The sequence below is a fragment of the Tachysurus vachellii genome, chromosome 5 (assembly GCF_030014155.1).
Source record: "Tachysurus vachellii isolate PV-2020 chromosome 5, HZAU_Pvac_v1, whole genome shotgun sequence".
In the NCBI taxonomy this organism is placed as follows: domain Eukaryota; kingdom Metazoa; phylum Chordata; class Actinopteri; order Siluriformes; family Bagridae; genus Tachysurus; species Tachysurus vachellii.
In genome coordinates this window covers 22,157,884-22,179,294 of record NC_083464.1, presented here as the reverse complement: position 1 = coordinate 22,179,294, position 21,411 = coordinate 22,157,884, and the positions used below count along the sequence as shown (strand labels likewise).

The 21,411-nt window shown below is 38.5% G+C and overlaps 1 protein-coding gene across 4 annotated transcripts in view; it reads left to right on the top strand.

Moving 5' to 3' along the window:
* The window catches only part of hdac9b (histone deacetylase 9b), a 36,402-nt gene extending 26,733 nt beyond the window's left edge, over positions 1-9,669 (top strand). For 3 of the 4 annotated variants that reach the window (XM_060870477.1, XM_060870476.1, XM_060870480.1), the window contains 6 exons: positions 2,281-2,412; positions 2,873-2,988; positions 4,433-4,555; positions 5,551-5,722; positions 6,623-6,840; positions 8,130-9,669. In XM_060870477.1, the coding sequence (XP_060726460.1) occupies positions 2,281-2,412; positions 2,873-2,988; positions 4,433-4,555; positions 5,551-5,722; positions 6,623-6,840; positions 8,130-8,474 (1,106 nt within the window). In that variant the 3' untranslated portion in view covers positions 8,475-9,669. The remainder of the gene's footprint in view (positions 1-2,280; positions 2,413-2,872; positions 2,989-4,432; positions 4,556-5,550; positions 5,723-6,622; positions 6,841-8,129) is intronic. The other variant, XM_060870481.1, reaches the window with a different exon arrangement.
* Positions 9,670-21,411: the final 11,742 nt, after the last annotated feature.

Here is a 21,411-nt window from a genome sequence, read left to right as displayed (position 1 = left end):
TATTTTCAGAGCTTTGCACTAGACTATTCCCCATAGTGTTGCTATAGTATTCCTCTGTGGGTGCAGAATGACATAATGTGTGTTATGCTAACTGGAAAAACCTTGAGTAACAGAGTAGCAGTGGTGGAGTAATATGGCTCATAAAAGTACAGCTGTTGCATCAGAAGGTTTATATCCCCCGGGTGAGGACAGGTTTGTTTGTAATGAAAATTACGCAGAAGATGAAGCAATATCCTTAAACACAGACAATATAATAATATCTTAATAATAATACTAATAATAATATCAAAAATAACAATAATAGAACATGGTTTTGCTCTTAAATTCCTGTTGTAAATATTTGTCCACCTGCCAGCATGTACTGAATCTGTAACAGCACACCAAAAGACACTTTGAAAAGGGAACTTGCATGTTGAGTGGAGAAAATATAATAAATTTGGCACAGAGTGTGTGCAGCATAACCTCAGGCAGTGCTTTCAAATGAAATAATGTGATTGATTTATGGGCCTGTTAAACTCCTGCCTCATACATAGATTCCTGTTTGACTTGGCCTTTGGCTCCAGGCGATGTGTCAGCTCTGGCTAAAGTCACACAGGTGTTGTGATTGCCATTGGGACTGAGCAAAGCATTTTCCTCTTGCATCACAGTCCTGGCCTCCTACTGTGACCTCAGCAACTAAGCCTCCATCTCTGCAGTGATGGGATGCTGTTCCCGTGGTGACGGCTTGTGATGTTAGGTAAAAATAGACAGCAATAAGAGCAGCATGGGGTGGTAGGAGGATAGGCAAAGGCTCCCTGCGGATCACTTCAGGCTCAGGATTTACATCCCATTACTGCCCTATTGGATGGCACATCCTGCTGATGCGGCTGCTACAGCTTATGATGAGAGCTGTCGAGCTTTGCAATTTGAGCAGAAACCATATCTGCATGTGCATCTTAAAAAATGCAGACTAGGAGTTTTTTTTTTTTTTTTTTACCAATAGATAATGCCTTCAACATTTAAGGTTAATATACATAAAATTTACATGCCGCCGAATACATATTTACACCAATATAGTGGCCCTATATCATGAAATTGCAGAATTCTTTAACTATAGATAATATTAATAGTGCTGCCTAAAGGTTGGGGCACTTTTTAAATGAATCTGGTTAGTGTTTAATGTATGCAGTTATATTATTACAATTAATAATAATAATCCATTATCCAATACCATCATCATCATCATCATCATCATCCAAAGTCTTTAAAATAAATACAAAATAAAAGTCCTTGATATAAAAAGATCATTGATATGTATATAAAACAAACATTAAAAAAATAATAATACATAGAAAAAATATTAATACTGGAACATATCTAATAAAAATCTTCATTAAATTCAAGGGAGAAGGAGGACTTGATACCCAGACCATCTTTTATTACAAATGAATAAAAAAATCTTTATTGTGCATATTAAATACATTAAGTATAGCAACAGGTGCCCACACTAGTCTGGACTAATTTGATCTTCATCCTGTCTTTTAAGATGCTAAAAGGGTCTAATAGAAGGAATTGCCTAAAGCACCAAGCGCACATTTGGCTAGGTGTTGTTGCTGCTTACTGTACTGGGAGAGTTCATTGCACTGTAACACTGCAGTACATGTGGGTGAGAATGACTTTCCTCTGACTCAGCCCGTACTGCTCCCCATCTTTATGACACAGTTCTCTGGAGGAGCTTACTTACTATACCGCACCATATTACTCATGCTGTATTACACACAGGATCTCCCGCACAGGACAGTTACAGAAAACAGACTATTTTTTTTCCATAAATTGTTACATAAACCTCATGTTAGGTGAACGTGGTGTGAATACATACAGTATGTAGGTACTTCTTGAGACATGAGGATTTACAAACTGTAACCCTAAATACTGCCTTTGTTTTGCTTTTATATTAACTTCTACTACTGTATTGGGCTTTGATCAAGTCAGGGAGCAGACCTTTCCACTTCATGTAGCTCTATCAAATTTACTCCAGATGATTTGAAGCAAGTTCCAAACCTGTCTTGTTTAACCACCCTGAGTAGCCTGTGAGAAGTACAGCTGTGTGCTATGTACAGCTGTGTGCTAGATTTCTAGCACCTTTACTACAACTTCCTAATGTCTTGGTTACAATAAGACACATGAGAACTTGGCTCTCTTCTTGAAATAACACTGGAAAGCATTATTGGTATGTGACAAAACATCCTAACGTACAACTATGAATGTGTAAGTAAAACACTGTGTTTTGTGTTTTCACAGCCTCAGAGCCGAATCTGAAGGTACGCTCTAGGTTGAAGCAGAAAGTTGCAGAGAGGAGGAGCAGCCCACTTCTTCGGAGAAAAGAAGGAATTGTTATGACACCCTTCAAAAAACGAGCCTTGGAACTAATGGGTAGGAGATACATCTCACTATTTAGCTGCCAATTAGCTTGATTGCTAGGACTTCCTGTATAGTTTCTCTTCAGTCCACTAATCACAGCAGCATGCCAAGACTACCATTGAGCGAGCTCATTATGTAACAGCTGCTTGGGCTACTGAGAGTTAAGACACCACAGGTTCTGTTGGTTTTTATTTGCTGCATGTTTGTCATTGTACTAATAACAAACTGTCACGAGTTCTTATTACTTATACTGATATTTTTTCAAACTTATCTGCATGCAATATTATTAGCTATCCAAGTATATGAGAACAATACAAAGTATGACATGATATTCAGGTTGAAGTTATGAAATCTAATGAAAACTAAAAGAAATTAAATCCATAAACATTTGATTTACAATAAAATAGCATAAGCCTATAAGTATATACTCTCAACATTTTTGTTTTTGCATCTACTTTCTCATCATCCATAGATTCGACAGCCAGCAGCAGCTCCAATGGTTCAGGCTCCAGCTCTCCAAATAGAGCCTTAAGTTTTTCTGGACCTGAAAATGGACCATCACCTCTACCATCCTCATCTCACTCTGAGGTACAGCTCCTTAAAATGACATCATACATCTTCCAATAAAAAGGACAAAGATAGGTCAAATATGTTTCCCTTAGTAAATGTCCTAAAACGTCTTTGGTGTAAAATACAAGCTTGCTTTAAGCATTCTGAAAATAAATGGCCTTACATGCATTTTGCAGAACTTATACTACCCTTGTGCAGCTATCAAAATAGAGTAGTCATTTCAGACTTCTGTTGCAGTTCAGTGAAAATGTCTCCCTACACAGGCAATAAAAAATCAGTTGACTTTCTCTACAAGCCTATGCTCTAAAGCATTGACCCTTTTACTGGCTCTGACACAAACTTCCATTTGTGTGCTGCTTACTGTCCAGTAAACGAGCCACAATATCAGCTTATGGACTGACTTCTAGTCCTAGGCCCTCTAAACAGAGTGATATAAACATTTCCAACAGCCCACCCCACTGGAAGTGAAGGTATACATAGTATATATATGGAAAATACAGTATATTACAGTCTCATTCTCTTACTTTAACCTCTGCTGTGTGTTTGGACTGCATTTGCCCGTAAGTATAAGCACGGAAGTGTTTTTGTTTGTTGAAGTTCATCAGTTCTGGAAGGTCCTCTGAGTCATTTCCTGATGGCTTCATGGCTCAGTGCATTTGGGTCCCACTGGGCCTTCCTCACAAAGCAGTGTATTCTGGGGCATGTGGCAGAAACGACAAGTCTTTGTGTAGCATCAGCTTAGCAGCTGTGTTATTCTTCAACAGTACTGTTTACACTCCCATGGACCTCCAGTACATCGACTGCCTAGGAATGCCTATTACACCATGATCCAGGGCGTAGGAGGCGGGAGGTTGAGCTTAATTGTTCTGCCAGCTGCTGGTAGCCAATGACATGCTAACAACACAAACACGTTGTGCAGCTATTGTATTGACATAGGCAGAGAGTTTCACTGATCAGTCCAGTGGGTTGGGGGACTACCCGCAGACAGCAGGCTAGGTGCAAAAGCGAGCAGTGTTTGTGATCTGTTACATTGGGTATCCCCTTTCAGAAGAAACTGCTCCCCTGGGTCATATAAAGGCCGGATATCCATATACAGGTCAGTGAATATGGAGGGGGACTGGAAGTACAAACAGGGCTGCTCCATGACCACATGCTGCTGGACTAGCCTGCTGTGTACAGGAAGAATGACCCAAAACATTTCTCTAACATCAGAAATGGTTTAACCATACATGAAAACTATCAATACATCATTCTGTCTTTAGAGTTGGATATTATGGGTACTGTCAGAGGTTTGTTGCTTTCATTTGGACTAATCTGGCTCCACTGAGGCAGGAACAAATCTGTCATTCGTCTTAGTGCATTAACGTTTATTTTGCTCCTGTTATTGCTCTTTCCAGTGGTCCGTTGTGGGATTCCAAAATAGCTTGGTGTTTCCTTCAGTTTCTGTCTTTCTTTCTTTCAGCGTTGGCCCTCACAGCCGAAGTTGCTTGGCTTTGAAGGTTCAGTATCCGTGTTGAGTCTCTACACATCACCATCTCTGCCTAACATCACGCTAGGCCTCTCTGCTGCCTCCTCCCCCATCAGTGTAAGTTAAATCAGCACTTTATTTCAGGGAAATTAAACGAACATGCTTTTACAAATGGGTCAATGGGCACATTTCCTTTCTGTCTATCCAATGACTATCCGACAGCCCATGTGTTTTAATAGTATTTTAAAATGTGTCAGTGCATCTAATCTTTAAACATTATTATTATTATTATTATTATTATTATTATTATTATTATTATTATTATTATTATTCCTATTATACATTTAGTAGCCAAATGTGTCAGATATCTATTATATTTCCAGTGTAAAACACCACAATTATGTTTTGATTCCTGCTATAAAAAGTTGCATCATGTCTATCATCTTACTACATGAACTTTTGCTTTTGTTTTCTTTTGTAACGTTCCTCCCCTGAGACACAGTTGAACAGTTCAATTCGACCCACAAATGATTAACATTTTTGCTACTTTATGTCTGTTGGAGAATTCTGAATGTAAGGTGAATGTTTAGGCTGATAAATGAAAGGAAATGTCATTTAGAGCCCCTGCTCAACTGTGTATTGTGGTGCCTGTTGAAAGACTAGCCATCAGTGGCTGTCTTGATGATATGTGCAGCCTTAGGGTACTGACCTTTGACCTTGCGGGATTTTATAGGCCTTAGATAAATATTGTGCTTAAGTGTCTGGTGTCAGTTGCACTCCACTCTTCCTCAGTCACCTCATCCATTACTCCTGTTTAAAAAGACCAAGCCAGAATAATCAAGTGCAGCTCTAGATAATGTTCAGTCTTTAACCTCACTTTGCATGCCTGTGTGATCATTCCTGGGAAAAGTGTGAGGTTAAGTCCATCTAACCAAACAAATGAGAGTAGAGGGTTTTCTGCAGTGCACAGAAAAAACAAACAGTTTATTCATTGCAAAAAAAAAAAAAGTAAGTAAGCTCAGTATTCTGCTGTGGTTATGATGTTCAATTTGTTTTAACCACAAATGGCAGAGGGGCTGTTTCATATAATCTGTGTGTTTCCCCCTTCTCAGGCTGGCGAGGGCAGTGGAGTGCTGCCTGTCAGGCAGGGTTTGCCCGCTCAGCTCCTGGGCCCGGTGCCTGTACCAGTCAGCATGGACAGTAAAGTGAGCAGCAGCCAGCAAGCTCTGCTACAGCACCTCCTGCAAAAGGAGCAGCTACGCCAGCAGAAGATCTTCTCCACTGGTGAGAACCTCAACCTAACTTGCATGTTATTGTCAAGAACATTAACCCCTTAATCTTCCAGGACTGGATGACGTTTCTACATTTACCTTCCCTACTATCATTTCAGTCATTTTCCTTAAGTTTCATTGCAGTTACTGGATATTTCATAGTAGTTCAAGGCAAAGTGTATATATATGGCATCCTGGGAAAAGCTTTCACACGGTGAAATTTCTACAATATATTTCATCTCCTGTCCCGAAACATGCTTGACTTTTCCATTCTTCTCTATTACAAGCAAAGTTAGAGCAATATAGTGAGATTTTATTCCAATTCCAACAAAAGACACTGAAAAACATTTATAAATCGACAAATAATAAATGTAACCATGAAAACTATTTTTATCATTTTATCCAGTCTTATTTACAGTTTAAACCATTAATATGTAGTTATGCTTGTTAAACTGGCTCCTTATCAAAAAGCATAGTAAAATGAACAAATGATAAGAAATTGGACATTTTAAAGGAACATTAACCTCTACTATACATCCTCCCTCTATGTTTTTAGATGTTGCCATGGATCTTCATGTGTGTTTATTGCTCTTGTTGGGTTTTGCTTGCTCAAAATTTTGATATGAATTTGATCACCAAAAATGAAAAAGAAAGTAGGTTATATGTAGAAGATTCCGGTTCAAAATCCATTTTGAACATTGCTACATCTGACAGGTTTTCCCAGACTGCCATATATAATCAGTTACACAAATACATCATTTGTCATATACACAAACGAGCTGAAAGATGTGAAACAGTATATATATATATATATATATATATATATATATATATATATATATATATATATACATATATATATATATATATATGTATATGTATATATATATATATATATCAAATCATCCTACAGGCCAAAGTGCAGGATCTGTTCATCTGCCTTCTCCTCTGGCCATGACGGAGCGTTCCTCAGGCAGCGTGAGGCCCAAATTGCCTCGTCACCGGCCCTTGAACCGTACCCAGTCTGCACCACTTCCTCAGAGCATTCTAGCCCAGCTTGTTATCCAGCAGCAGCACCAACACTTCCTCGAGAAGCAAAAACAGTATCAGCAACAGGTCCACATCAATAAGGTACATCCATGTCCTTAAATTGAACCAAATCATTTTCATCAGTGCTATGCCCTCTTAGAAATATATATATATCTTTCATCTTGAAAAAAAAATGCCTACTATGTTATCGTACCTTTAGGGACACTGATATATCTTTAAAGCTTTAATCTAAAAGCTATTTTTAAAAAGCAAACCACATGTAGCTTCCCAGATATAAGATAGCATTGAAACATACAGTTTGTTACTTTTATTTTAAGTGTGGGAAGGTGGAAATTTTGCTCAAACAGTCCAACAAAAATCACTAATGCAAGTCTGTATGTGATGTTAAAATAGCTTAGGGCATCTGTGGTGCTGACATGCAAACATTATCCATAGCATGCATTAATTCAAGTAGATAGAATACATGCTTTTGTTCCCTTGAGGAAATATTTGTAGTTCTGTGCACATCCGTTTCAGGGCAGTTATTCTGCTGAGTATGCGAGGCTAACATACTGAAAGGCCCCATTGTGTGTGGTGCCCATAGATTGATCTGCACTATTACTGGTGAAAGTGCAAGGGGATATTCAAAGCTGGTGCAATTCAAGTGCAATTCTCAGAAACAAAGATCACAGAGCTCTTGTTTTGCTCTCTGATATTTTATTGCTATGACCTTAGTTGAAAGGATGAAATAAAAATACAAAAAAAAAAAAAAAATCAGCTTTAATTTATCATATGGTACTCTAAGGCATGGACATTATACTGATTTATGATTTATTCTGCATACTGCAGTGAGAAAACAAAGGTTTATTCAAAACCTTTGTTACTAGAACTCACATTCAATATCAAACCCCTCCTGTAAATGAGCTCTATTTAAATACGAATATAAACTTTTTAAGGTTTAGCTCACACTAATTCACCATCTACATGAAGATGGGAGACACTTCACAGTAAAACCAGGACATTTTGGGAATGTTAACTCAAATGAATTACTGGAAATGTGTATTAGAACGGGCCTTGATGGAATTTTTACATGAGCTTATGAGCTTTAGAAAGAGGTATAAAATGCATTTTACTAACGCCTGAACCCGTGTGTTATTTTTTACCTGAGTTTGTATTAAGATAAGATGTAAGCACAGTTTACCCTTTTTCTAGACACATTCTTGAGTCTGCTTCTGATCATCTTCACTGCATTAGTAACAGTAAATATAACTTCTATTGACAGTGAGCCAGTAATTTTATAAACCTATCAAGAAACATGACCAATAAAATTCAAATGCTAGTCAACGTCCCTATCTGGCTGACAGAAATCATTTGTTATTTCTTAACTGCAGCTGTTTTCCAAGACCATGGAACAGCTGAGGCAGCCGAACGGGCACCTGCACGAGTCAGAAGAGGAAGAGGGAGAGGATGTGCACATTCACATCATGCAAGAGGACATCTCGCCCTCTTCTGGAGTCATCCGCAAGTGCAGCCCCAGCCATCGGAGCAACAACAGCAGCATTCACAGTCCTGATTTGCTCAGTGAAGAGGTGGATGATCATGCTAGGGTTATTAAAATCAAACAGGAGCCTGCTGACAGTGATGATGAAACACATGCCAAAGAGAGTTTAGGAGAGAAAAAGAGTGCTTACCTTCACCAGGTCGAAGGAAGGCTGGTCATTCAGGCTATGAACTGATCTTAGGCATGAGTGCACACACACACACACACACACACACACACACACACACACACATACACACATTCTCATAACTCATGCCAGGTTATGCCACCGTAAGCCCTTCTGGACTGTAGACATTTGTGACCTTGTGATGTGATCTCTGTATTGTATGCTGTAATGATCTGTATATAATTTGGATAATAAGAAAAAAATATCTAGACTGGTATATCTTTTAAAAAGCTAAAGATGCATCTCTGTTTGTAAGAAGACTTTTGAAATGTAATTACTCACCCTTTCTACTTTCGATCCACCCACTGAAAAAAAGCTGTGCTAGGACTCATGTAAAATAATCACAGACTTTTTTCCTGATACTTTATGAACGTTGCATAGTTTTCATTTCGGATTATTTTGTTCCTTTGTTGTTTTCACTGTAAAGTGCAACAGGAGCACAGCTATAGCATCAGCATCCTTTCTGTGACTGTGTAATCAAGCTTTAGAACAGTGCACTGTGTCCTGGGTTCTCCCAGGGGTCTGTTTCAAAGTTGCACTGTGGGCCCAGAGCAGTGCTCGGCTCGGCGGCTCACTCACAGTGAGAGAGGGCTGAGCAGGAAATGCCTGGTGGAAGCCAGGAACTACAGTGATTCATGAGCACAGAAATGTTGGGAGAGGACGAGCTCAGCGTTCAGCAAGTCCAAGAGACCAGTCATGAGCTCTGATTTACTATCGGGGCAAATTACAAAACAAGTAGGGAAAGAGTGGAGCGAGTCCTTATTTAAAACCAATCATTTCCTCTTTAGACCGGGATAATGTGTTCACCCCACATTACAGTTTTGATGTCCTTTCCATCTTTGTCTCTATTCAAGGTGTGATTCCCAATTGCTGATTATTTCTCCTCTCAAAGCGTGGCCAGATAAACATAACATTCATATTTCCATAGCTACAATATTCCTAGTAACTATCATTTGTCATGTTTAGCCCTGTCACTGTAAACGCATTAGTGGGAGAAATATGTGTGAGATCCTGTGCCACAATGATGCCACATAAAGGAAAACTTTAAAAGTAAAGCATTCTGGACACATCTGCCTGTGTCCTGTTCTCCTGTTCCTCTGTCCAATAGCAGTAAGCTCTTCTTCACTTCATAGATGTGATGGATGGATCACCATATTGCTTTATATGTCTTTTTAAAAATAATAAAAATGTTTCCATTCTGTGATCAATGCTAAGTATTTCTTTTTTTTTTTTTTTACTAGGCACTATAGGCACTGCATAAATCTTATTATCCTGTGACTAAAATTTCGATGAAATTGCAATGTTTTTTTTCCATCTCCTTTTAAAAAAGACAACTGAATTTGTTCGGTTTGTTCTTATGTTTTCTAAACCTGTGTCAATCGATCCATTTTTTTTCTTATCACTTTAGAGTTAATACTGAAATTTCTGCACACATTGTAGTATACTCATTTCCTTTAAATACAGTAGGAGCGAGTTGATTCACATAGTGAATAAAGCTTTGGACATTACTTGAAGCATGCATCATATTTCCTGGATTTTCAGTGAGTTATCATTTTTAGAATCAGAACACATTTTTAGAATCAGAACACAGAAAAATTTGACTGGTTTTTATTCCCCACTTCCCCAAAAGCATGCAGGAAGGAAGAGTTTCTTCATTGGGTCTTAAATTTATCCTCAACTGAGGAGCTACTGATGAAGGAGCTACTGATAGCTACAATTACTACAGATCATAGAAAAGATGAATAAATTAAATTAGAAAACAAAACTGAAGTAGTTCTGCTGGTGATAAATGAGAAACTAAAACTAAAACTACAAAACATCAGAGAATTTAGTGTTGGCTAAAGAAGAAAGCATTTCACTTAATACAGTTTTTGGTGATGTTGAATTTGAATGAAAATTCTGTTCTAGTTAGAAATATAATCTGGGTAGTTTTAAGAATGAATTACTTTATTTTGACAAAATGTTAACTGTCAATGCCAGGTTCTGCCACAAGTTATTTCTCTCCTCCATCTCATTGTTCACTTTTTACGCTTACAAATCATCGATCAACATCAAATACACACAGCAGCTGACTGAACATGAACGCTCTCTAGCAGGGTACATTTTAGACTTATGACTATCTTTTACATTGTCCTGAAACCAATTTGATAAACAACACTGATACTTGAGCTGATTATGTGAATCAAATGCGTTATAGCAGAAATAAATGAAATAAATAAAATAAATAAAGGAAAGAGTAAAAGAAAGATTTACTGAAGTTACTGGAGTTACTGAAGTTCCTTCTCCAGAATCATTTACAGTATAAGGTATGAAGGTATTAAAACTGTTGTTTCTGACGTTGTTTCCCACACTCGTTCAGTTTGTGCGGAGATATGCAGGACTTTAAAGCTTGGCTTTGCAGGCTTTCTGAGCGGAGCTTTGAAGTGAACTTGAGAGGCACCCAGGCTCTAAAAGAGAACTTAAGATAAAGTGAGCTTCAAGGAATTGATATACAACCTGGGCTAAAGAGACCAGGAAAACTTTAAGCAATTATCCAGGGTAGGCTTAGTCAGGACCTGGTCAATCCCAGCCAACCTACAGCTTACAGTGTGGTGAAACTGCATACACAAGTAAAATGTTGCACTTTGTAAAAATATAAAAATTATAAACTGCATTTGAATATAATGTGTATTTTCATGGCATTCATATTCTCTGTCGTTGTACAATTGTCACCATATAGTGCACTTTTATAGACACAACTGTAGTCAGTCGAAACAAATTAAATTTGAACCGTCTGCCATTGTACTTGCTTTCAGATTTTGTTACATTAAAAATAGTTGTAACTGGATAAAGGGTGTGTTTGGAGTATGCTTTCAAGCTGAGTACATGGGACACCTGTACTTAGGGTAGATACGTTTGACATATGACTACAACCAACACACTGTAAATTTTTCTGAAAAAACAAACAAACAAAAATCAGAAGTCAAAGAGCCTAGCTAGTTTATAACTATTACTATAAAACACCTGTTCAAAGAAAAAAATTCCCAAATTGGCCAGCTATCTCCAAAATGCGACAGCTACCAGCCAGAGTGAGAGATGGTGAAGACATTCTCTAATGTGTGGCGATCCATATGAACAGTTGCTGAACAGTTGAAGAAATCTCTATCTGCCTTTATCTGCATACATGACCTCAGAGATGTGAATGGATAGTGTTGCTGTGATGGACAGGGGCGAGAGGGTATGATGTGTCACCCATCCTAAAACCATGGCCAGTTTCTGCTCTTAACACATACATTTGTTTGAAATAGCCTAATAAACACTCCAAATTTTTTGAAAGCAAAAAACACATAAATACGCAAAACAAAATACGTATAATTTTAAGTTGCACTGTATAGTGTCTTTAGCATTCCGTCAAAATGTTATCAGCTCTTCAGAACATACGCTGACATGCCGTTGGAACAGCAAACCATGTTGTGCTCCTTCTCTTTTCTTTCCATTTGCTATGACTAATCTCCACGTGGAGGACATGACTGTAAAGACGCTGCTGGCAGCAACTATAGGAAACACTGTGTTTTTTTATTTTGAAGTGACTATTATTAAAAAAGACCACCCCAAAGCCAGAATAAAGAGAAAATCATGTGTACTGTGACAGTTCCTCTCTGGATCAGCCTCATTTATTCTGGAGCCTTTCTCCTGTCCAGCGTTTGCTGTCGAAATTATTTCTGCAGACTGTCACACCAAAGGTACAAACCATGCTGTCCAGTTGTTCAGCCTGTTCCTTGCTGGCTGAGTTTGATTGACTGGCTATAAACCATGCTTTACTTAACTGACGACTCACAGGCATTACATCAATGGAGCAAACACTGTCATCAGATTTCTTGCAAGTTCTATAATATATCTTAACTGCAGTATAAAGCAGTGGTAACTGCTTGATGAGGACGTGTAGGCTTTCACTGGGTTATCACTACCCATTATGTAAGGCTGTTTGTGGTTTCTGGAAGTTTCATGCTGTGTACTCAAGAAGCCTGTCAGTAGATGTGAGTGTGTTATGAGAAACCAGCCTGGAACTATGAAACACCAGAAGTCCAGTTTTTCTCATAAGCAGCAAGGAAGAGAAAAACAAGGCCCTTAAGCCTCATCTAGTCACACACAGACTCTGCGTGTAGAGCTGGTCAACTCCATCAAACCTGTAATCTCGGCCTTAGTAAGATTTATCTCTCTTTTCAAGTTTAATGAGAAAGGGGAGTGATGATGAGAGCTGCCCTGCCACTTTCAAAGGCTGAGAAGACCTGCTCTGTCTCACAATCAGATGGCTTTCCCTGATAGGTGATACTGAGGAAGAGCAGCAGACTAGAGATGAAGACTCCTATGGGAGGAACTGATCACGCTACAGTACTTAACGTGTAGAACGTGTGAGTGTTTGAAAAAAGGACTTTAAAAACAGACTGACAGAAATAAGGAGGATGGAGGAAGAGGAGGAGCAAGAGAGAGGGCAAGAGACAAAAGACAAAGACAAACAGCCTGAGACAAATCATGCGAGTGAAAGAGTGAGAAAGAAAGTAAAGTGACAGAAAGGCAGGCATCTTCAGGATTAAAGACCTTTGATTTCTGAGGCCAGGCATCTTTTATGTGCCTGACTCCTCAGCCTGAGTCTGTGTGTGCTCCAGCTCTCATAAAGCATCTCCGTGGCTATGAAACGCTCAAACAGTTGGATGAGGCTTGTTTTTAAAGTGTTGCCTGAACGCACTGCCAGGCTAAAACTGCACCCTGAGGGCTCGTAAGCCTGTGATTTCTGCTCCACGCTGGAGCCATGGGCTTTATCCTACTTCCAACTCAATCCTCTCTATGTCACTGGCAATGTGTTTGATACGTGGAGCAGTGTGAGGCTGTACTCAGATGAGACAGAAAAATCAGTCCACGCTGGCTTCGTCCATAATTGTGTTTGAGTGAACCACATTCTGGTGTTGTTACTGTTAAAATGATAAAATGACATTAATACTAAAGGCTTTCCAATACACTATATTTCATGCTGAGTGATAGGAAAACAGCCAGGCTGATGTCATAGCTATTACTCCTCCAGAAATGGACAGAATTTGAAAACATCTAACAGGAAAGAAATGTAAACCTTTAAAATGTTTGTTACAGTCTCAAACAAAACCCTAACATGGTTTTGGCTATAAACCTCTTGTGCTTGGAGAGTGATGAATGAGCAAAAAGTCATGTTTTGTTGCATTTAAACTACAGTATCTGGCCACAACCTTGGCTTTTTTCACTGTCATCACATGATCCTAAGGGGTTTCCTCAGGCTTGTACACCACAAAGAATAGAGAATCTTTCTCTCTGGTATACGTCATTAAGCAGCCTCAGTAGAGAACATCTGGGAAAGCAAAATAGAGGTGTGTGGCTGATTACACACACACAACTAGTAGGAAATCAAGGACTTCAAAATTCCATTACTGTTGCTTGTTGCCATGCATTGGTGCTCTGCTTAAATGACGTCACTCTTGAGCAATAGATATAACTGCAGGGTGCCCTTGGTTTTTAAATACCACTTTTGCAAGGTCATTTCAGTGTATATAACAGAGGGACAGTAAAAACAGCCATGGAAGTTGCTTCCCAAACTCACTGCGAAGCTTATATTAAATGCACAAGATTAATCACACTTCGAAGTTGCACAGAACTACTAAAAAGGTTCATGCTTCACTTGATAAACATAAAACTAAAGCACAAATATTCTGTTATAATCCTTGAATTATTTTCCCTCAGCAGCACTTCACGCAAGCTTAAATACTTAAGAGACACTTATGATGCATATAACTGTATCCTGTAGGTCTTATCAAATATTTACTTTACAGCATAACCTCAGGAATATACATTCATTGAGCATTTTATTAGGAACACTGTACTAATACTGGGCAGGGGCTCATCAGTTCTTTATTGTATGAATTCATGTCCATGTTGGGAACAGATTTTTGGTCTATGTTGACATAAGGGCAGCACATAATTCTTGCAGATGTTTCAGGTGCAAATCTGGGAAAGTGAACTCACTGTCATGCTCATGAAATTAGTTCGAGATGATGTTTGCTTTGTGACATGGTGCATTATCATGCGGGAAGTAGCCGTTAAAAGATGACAAATTGTGTCAGGAATGCACATGATTAGGAATGAAGTGATTGGTATTAAAAGCTCGAAGTGTGCTAAGAAAACATTCCTCACACCATTAAACCACCTCTACCAGCCTGTACTGCTGACACAAGGCAGGTTGTGCCCAGGGATTAATGCTGATTCAAGCCAAATTCTGAGCCTACCATCTCTGTGTCTCAGCAGAAATCAAGATTCATCAGACCAGACTACATTTTTTCTAGAGCTCAGTCCAGATTTGGTGAGCCTGTGCACACTGCAGCCTCAGCTTTCTGTTCTTAGCTGACAGCAGTGGAACCTGATGAGATGGTGGTTATCTGAGTTACTCTATCATTTCTGTCCATAGAACTGCTGCTCATTGGAAGTTTGGAAACATTGGAAATTCCAGAGAGTGTTGTGTGTGAAAATCCCAGTAGAGCAACAGTTCAGAGAAATACTTAAACCAGCCTCTCATTAGTTATGTCATGTTTTATCCACATTCTGTTCATTTCCTGAAGCTGCTGGCCCCTTTGCTGCCACCTGATTGGCTGATTAGATAATTAGATGAATAAATAGGTGTACAGGTGTTCCTAATAAAGTGCTCAGTTAGTGTAGATGTCTATGGGGAGAATGTTTACAAAAAAACAGCAAAACAAAACAGCAAGCATCTCTCACCCCCCTCCCTTTCTCTCTCTCTCTCTCTCTCTCCCCTCCCCCTCCCCCTCTCTTCCTCCCCCTCTCCCTTTCTCTCTCTCTCTCTCTCTCTCTCTCTCTCTCTCTCTCTCTCTCTCTCTCTCTCTCTCACTCTCTCTCTCCCCCCTCTCTCCCTCTCTCCCCTCTCCCTTTCTCTCTCTCTCTCTCTCTCTCTCTCTCTCTCTCTCTCTCTCTCTCTCTCTCCTCTCCCCTCTCTCTCTCATTCTCTCTCTCCCTCTCTCCACCTCTCCCTCTCTCTCTCTCTCTCTCTCTCTCTCTCTCTCTCTCTCTCTCTCTCTCTCCCTCTCTCCACCTCTCCCTTTCTGTCTCTCTCTCTCTCTCTCTCTCTCTCTCTCTAGGAAATGAAATTCCAGGAACTAATCTATCCCCATAATCACTAATACTCTGTACTTTGTGAAAAGCTTTACTCTATATGATGTCTTTTTGGTCTCTGTGTTGCCAACTTCATTCAGTGTTTATCTGGAGTCTGTGCAATGGGAGTGTAAGTAAAACAAACACCAAGTGGGCCAGTTCACCTCTCTGTGTCAAAGGCTAAAGGATGAAGGATGATTCAACTAAATTACACTTTTAGGCAAATGTTTTAAGCTCCTTTGACTCTCATCTGTTGAAGACCTATATCTTTGTCCAAAATGCTGCAGGGACCATGGCTAATATTTATTCTTACATGTCTGGTTCATGCAGGCTTAACATAAGAGCTTTCTGTTGCGGCGTTCCTCAACTTTTTTGAATTCTGTGACTGAAAAGCTGAAAATGGGTATCCTCAAAACTTCAGTAAAAGGATTATAAATACTACTACTACTAATTATTATTATTATTATTATTATTATTATTATTATTATTATTGTTGTTGTTATAGTAGTAGTAGTAGTAGTTTTTGCTAATGCTACATAGACAAATTGTTTAAGTGATATTTGTAATAAAAAAAAATACAATGACATAATAATAAGGAAATGACAGAATATTAGACAGTGATAAGTCAAATAATAATGAAGGATGGTAAAACAGCAAATAACTTCAAATTACAACCCGCTAACAAAGAAGTCTATCAGCAGCTTTCAGCTGGGAAAATTTAGGATATTATAAAAATAAATGTACACCATAAGAATATACTAACTACTTGACATTTTTGTAAGAGTAGAATATAGTAGATTATATATATATATATATATATATATATATATATATATATATATATATATATATATATATATATATATATATAATAAGATATAGAAGAATTTGAAAGAATGGTAGAAAATATTCAGAAAATTCCCAAGTGTATTCCTAAACACAGAGAAAATAAACTAGTTTTATTGCTCAAATGTTGCTGAAAGTTTTTTTTGGCTTTTGTTCATATTCTTTTCTTGACCCACCCAGTTTGACCTTAAATTTTTGTCTGGATGATCCTCTCCGTTGATCTATCGGACCATCCCTTTCTCATACATACACTAACATCTGACTGAAATGCAGCACTGACTTTTCTAATGAGGGAGTTGACAGTGTTTCTCTCATGATTTTTGAACAAACCTGTTCCCAGTTTCTCTTCCTGGGATCAAGTCAATTGACAGTACAGAATGGAACGGTTTGTAATCTTCCAGCGTCAACAGTAGCTTTATTAATGTTTTGAGTCTCAGTTGGCCTGTAGCTAATCTGCCATGAATAATGCTAGTGGACTTGGGAAGATAACAGGTGGTTAGATATATAGTTGCTGTCAGTGTGCTGGGGAAGGTTTGAGCAACAAGCTGGCTGTGGATCTCAGGAACTGAGCTGCTCACATATTTCTGATTGAAATGCCCTTTTTGTCACTCTGGCAGCAGCCACATACCATATAAATACCGACAATTTCACGCATTTTTCATTTCTGGCTCTTTTAGTTGTAAAGTGTATATAAACAAATTAAATGGTATGGTGACTTGAGTCACAATACAGCCTTCAAAAAAACACTTACTGTGTCTAATTTATTTGTTTATTTATTTGTTAATTCATCAGTAAATGCTTTTTGTCCTAGTCACGTTTAAAGGTAGATCCAAAGCTTATACTGAGAACAGTGAGGAAAAGGCAGGAGAATTCACTTCTGATAGGACAAAACTGATATCGCTGATATAAAAAACCCCACAAAAATCCAACTACTTTACACAGACATTTTAAGAGTTTTATAAATTACAAAAGGGAGTTGTGATAAAATATTCCAATGCACTCTAATACTAGTAGTCTGTTATTGATAAATAAAAAACCCCAAAAAAAAAACCTCTAAAGCATGGACTTCTGTTAAAAAAAAAAGTCCAAGTTAAAAATAGACATTATATAGATCCACCTTTCGCCTGTAGAACAAAAGAGAGGCCTGAAAATACTGAAATCATTTTCCAGCTGGGTCTGTTGAAAAAACCCCTTGAAACCTGGAAGGACCAAAGCTTATATTTCGTAGAATGCTGTCATCATCTTCAAACAGCTCCAGGCAAGTTTTGTTATCGTTTACATCTTGGAAGGAACCGTGTGCTTTTTCCTCAAATTGATAACAGATTGCTAGGGCTTTTCTGGGATGCCTGAGCTTTTGAAGGAAGGGGCAGAGCAGGATGGGGGTGAGGGGTGGGAGGATTGTAGAGTTAGTAAGTGCTTGAAATGCCATGATGTGTGATGTGAGTATAAGGCTTGAGGGAAAATGACAGAAAAAGGAAGGTTTTGGGATATAAGAAAAAACAAAAAACAAACAAAAACACACAATATGACATGTATCAAACATGTTTGCATTTCATTTTGACTAAAATGTGTAATTCGAGCTTTGCTATTTGAGATCACATCCACAATCCATCATTTCCTTTCCCCTGGTACAGGTGACAGACTCCATTCAAGTTCTGGCACAAGATGATGAAGAATGTTTTCAATAAATGGAATCCCTGAAGATGTATGTATGAGAGCATATATCCTTTGTAATGCCTACCATCAATGGGCTTTTTTATAGCATCACAGCAAAACATTTAACTAAAACCCTTTAAATTTAAGAGGTACTGAAAAAAAAAATAAACAAACACTAAGAAAGAGATCGGCTTTACACTTTACTCTAGGCTTTCTGTAAGGGGGACAAATGAAAATCAGAAAAAAATAGAATCTGCTTCCACTGTGGCATATAAGACTTGTAACAGCCACATTGTACAGCCATAAATACTCTTAATAATTACATTTGCAGTGCATTTGACTTACATCACATCAGAATATAGTAGAACATCCTACAGATAGTACTCTGGCACGCTTAATAATCCTCTTTAAGAAGCTCAGTGCTCTTTGTCTTTCAGCTTATCCACTCAAGCCAAGAAGAAACCACAGTTCCTTGGATCCCTCTGAATCTGCCACTGCGCTTGCCAATCTGGCTGCTGTCTGTGTCAGTCAGTCCCAAGACATGCATGTAACGCTGTTTGTAGGGAGAAATCCAAACTTGGGACACCACTGAGGCATTGCACGACTGTGTTTCTATTGGAGGGAACTGCAAAAGAAAATACAAAAGAGGAAAAAAAGAAATAACAAGACATATGATTCTTATGCAGGGCCACATCCAGAAGGAAGGCTCAGCTGGCCCAGGATGGAAGACTAATGTTATTATACACTGGAGGTATGATTCCAACACTCCTGTCACCAGTTTCTCTCTCTCTCTCTCTCTCTCTCTCTCTCTCTCTCTCTCTCTCTCTCTCTCTCTCTCTCTCTCTCTCTCTCTCACTATCTCTCTCTTTTTCCCATCCTTATTACTCAAGCTGTGCTTGCTTAGGTGGAGCAGGATATAGTTTGGTGTGAAACACGCTCCTGCACCTTCATGGGAATGAAAACTTCATGCATAAAAGAGCAGGAAGGTGTAACACAAAAAAATTCCAGAAAGAAGAAGATTGAAGGAAAATGATGCAGATAGAGAGAGAAAAAATGAACAATTTAAGTCAGAGATCAAAGTAAAAGATGTGGAAAATACAGCTTTAAATGAAATGGAAGGAGTGCTGAATTGAGACGCAAGGATGCAAATGGAAAAAAGACTGAAATAGAATGAACATGTGGGAGAGATGTTTGACCACCCGTTTTGAAAATGAGCACTGAGGCTTGGTTATGGATTTCAAAGTATGTGATCCGTGGAACTAGTCATGATACAGTGCAGCTATGGGACTACTACATCAAGCCCCACTGTCTCAGAACTAATGTCAGGAATTCTCATTTTGATTAAACTAATCACTGCCTAAACATTGCCTTTCAGCCAAATGCATGTCCACTGTGGGACAGAGATATTTTCTGCAAAATCTATATATATTTTGAAAGTTTAACTTTTATTAATATTTTTAAAAAATATATAAAATTCATGTTCTTTCCATGAATCAATGCATAAAATCACAAGTCTTTTAACATGATACATAATTCAGAGATCTATTGACATTATACCATGTAATTCTTAATACAAACTGCAATGTATGCCCTACGATTTGTTTTAGTAAACCAACAATAAGACACTACACATTTGTAGATGTAAAAAAAAAGGCCTAATTAAAATTCAGCAGTTCATTCAGTTTCTGCACAATAACACCTCAATTCCCTGGAATATAAAAGTGTAGAATTTAGAATCTGTTATAAAAGTATTTGTTTTTAATTCTACACAGGCAGTGCTCAAGCCCTGAAGAGTATAAATAACCTAAATCCCATGTGCATCACCAGCATTCAACTAGTAGACCTGAAAGCATTGGTATGGTTGTGTAGATTATCATAATACACACATTCTCATCTATAACTTAGGGGAACCTCTCCTACCACTCACCCCCTTACGTAAACACATATTACAACCCAAAACATGCGTCCCCTAAATTCAACTCTATAGTTTTTTCCCATAATGGGGCTTTTTCCATAATGGGATATGTTTTTATAATAATAATTAAAAAAATGGTTTCATCACATGTTTAGACAATCTATACTGAGCGCATATGCAAACACAGGAAGTTAGCCTTAATTTACAAGAAAGGGTGTGTGTGTGTGTGTGTGTGTGTGTGTGTGTGTGTGTGTGTGTGTGTGTGTGTGTGTGTGTGTGTGTGTGTTAGTGGCAGTTTCTTCTAAGGTGTAGTGCGTCGTCTGAGACAGCAGAGGCAGGAAATGAAGGTTGCTATCAGCTAAAATGGGCCACATCTGGATGCAATTATTTACCCTCATTATTTTTGGCAAGTGATAAAAGATTTTGGCGTACAATGCTGACATAATTTCTAGGGGGCCAAACAATGTGCTTATAAGCTGTGCAGTAATTCAAAATACTTTGGCAGTATATCAGCGTACGGAGAAAACAACACTGATACGTCCTAATGTTGAGTGTTAAGATTTGGGAGGAGGTTGCATTTGGATTGTTTCACTAAATGGTCTGAGGTCAGTCTTTTTAGAATGGTGCTTTGAGACTGTGCTGCTATTCCATGGCAATCACATTTCTAGATCTAACACAGTGTATAGAGCAGGCAGGGGAGATGCTAATAGATAACACATTAGTTTATGAATGTTGTTGAACTGGAGTAATTACATACACTGGGCTGTTTAAACAAGTAAAGATGCTTATCTTTTCTCAGCATGATCTATTTGAAGGGTCTCATTGTAATAGATATATATAGTTTACGAACTGCTGGCAGTTAATAAGTCATTAATGGCAAAGGCTGAGTTGCATTCTGGAGTGTCTCTTATGCAATGGCACAAAGTGAGGAATTGGATCTCTCAGTGATTGCTTCTATGAGATTGTCTCAGAGATCCCAGTGCTACAGTGGATCTTACCCTTCACCATTACCTGGTATTTAGTTTTCCCCATTTTAAGTATTTGTAAAATGAGGCCTGGGTTCACTCAGACCTTGCTTATATAAGGTTATCTGACTAAAGATAGCAAGCTCTTCCAAGATAAGTTTTTTGTTTTGTGACTAAAAGAAATGGGTGGATGAAATGATGTGAAGAGGAGGAATGTTAAAGGAAAGGCCTTGGTGATTACACCTCATATTATTGTTCATGTCATCTGCTTTCATTGGCCCTTGGGATGTTTGCCATGGCAACAACACACAGCAGGCCAATTGGTGGTGACCTTGCCGTCCTGTGCATTTCCTGGTGGACCTATGATGAAGGCAACCTCGTCTGAGAGGGAAAGGAGCCT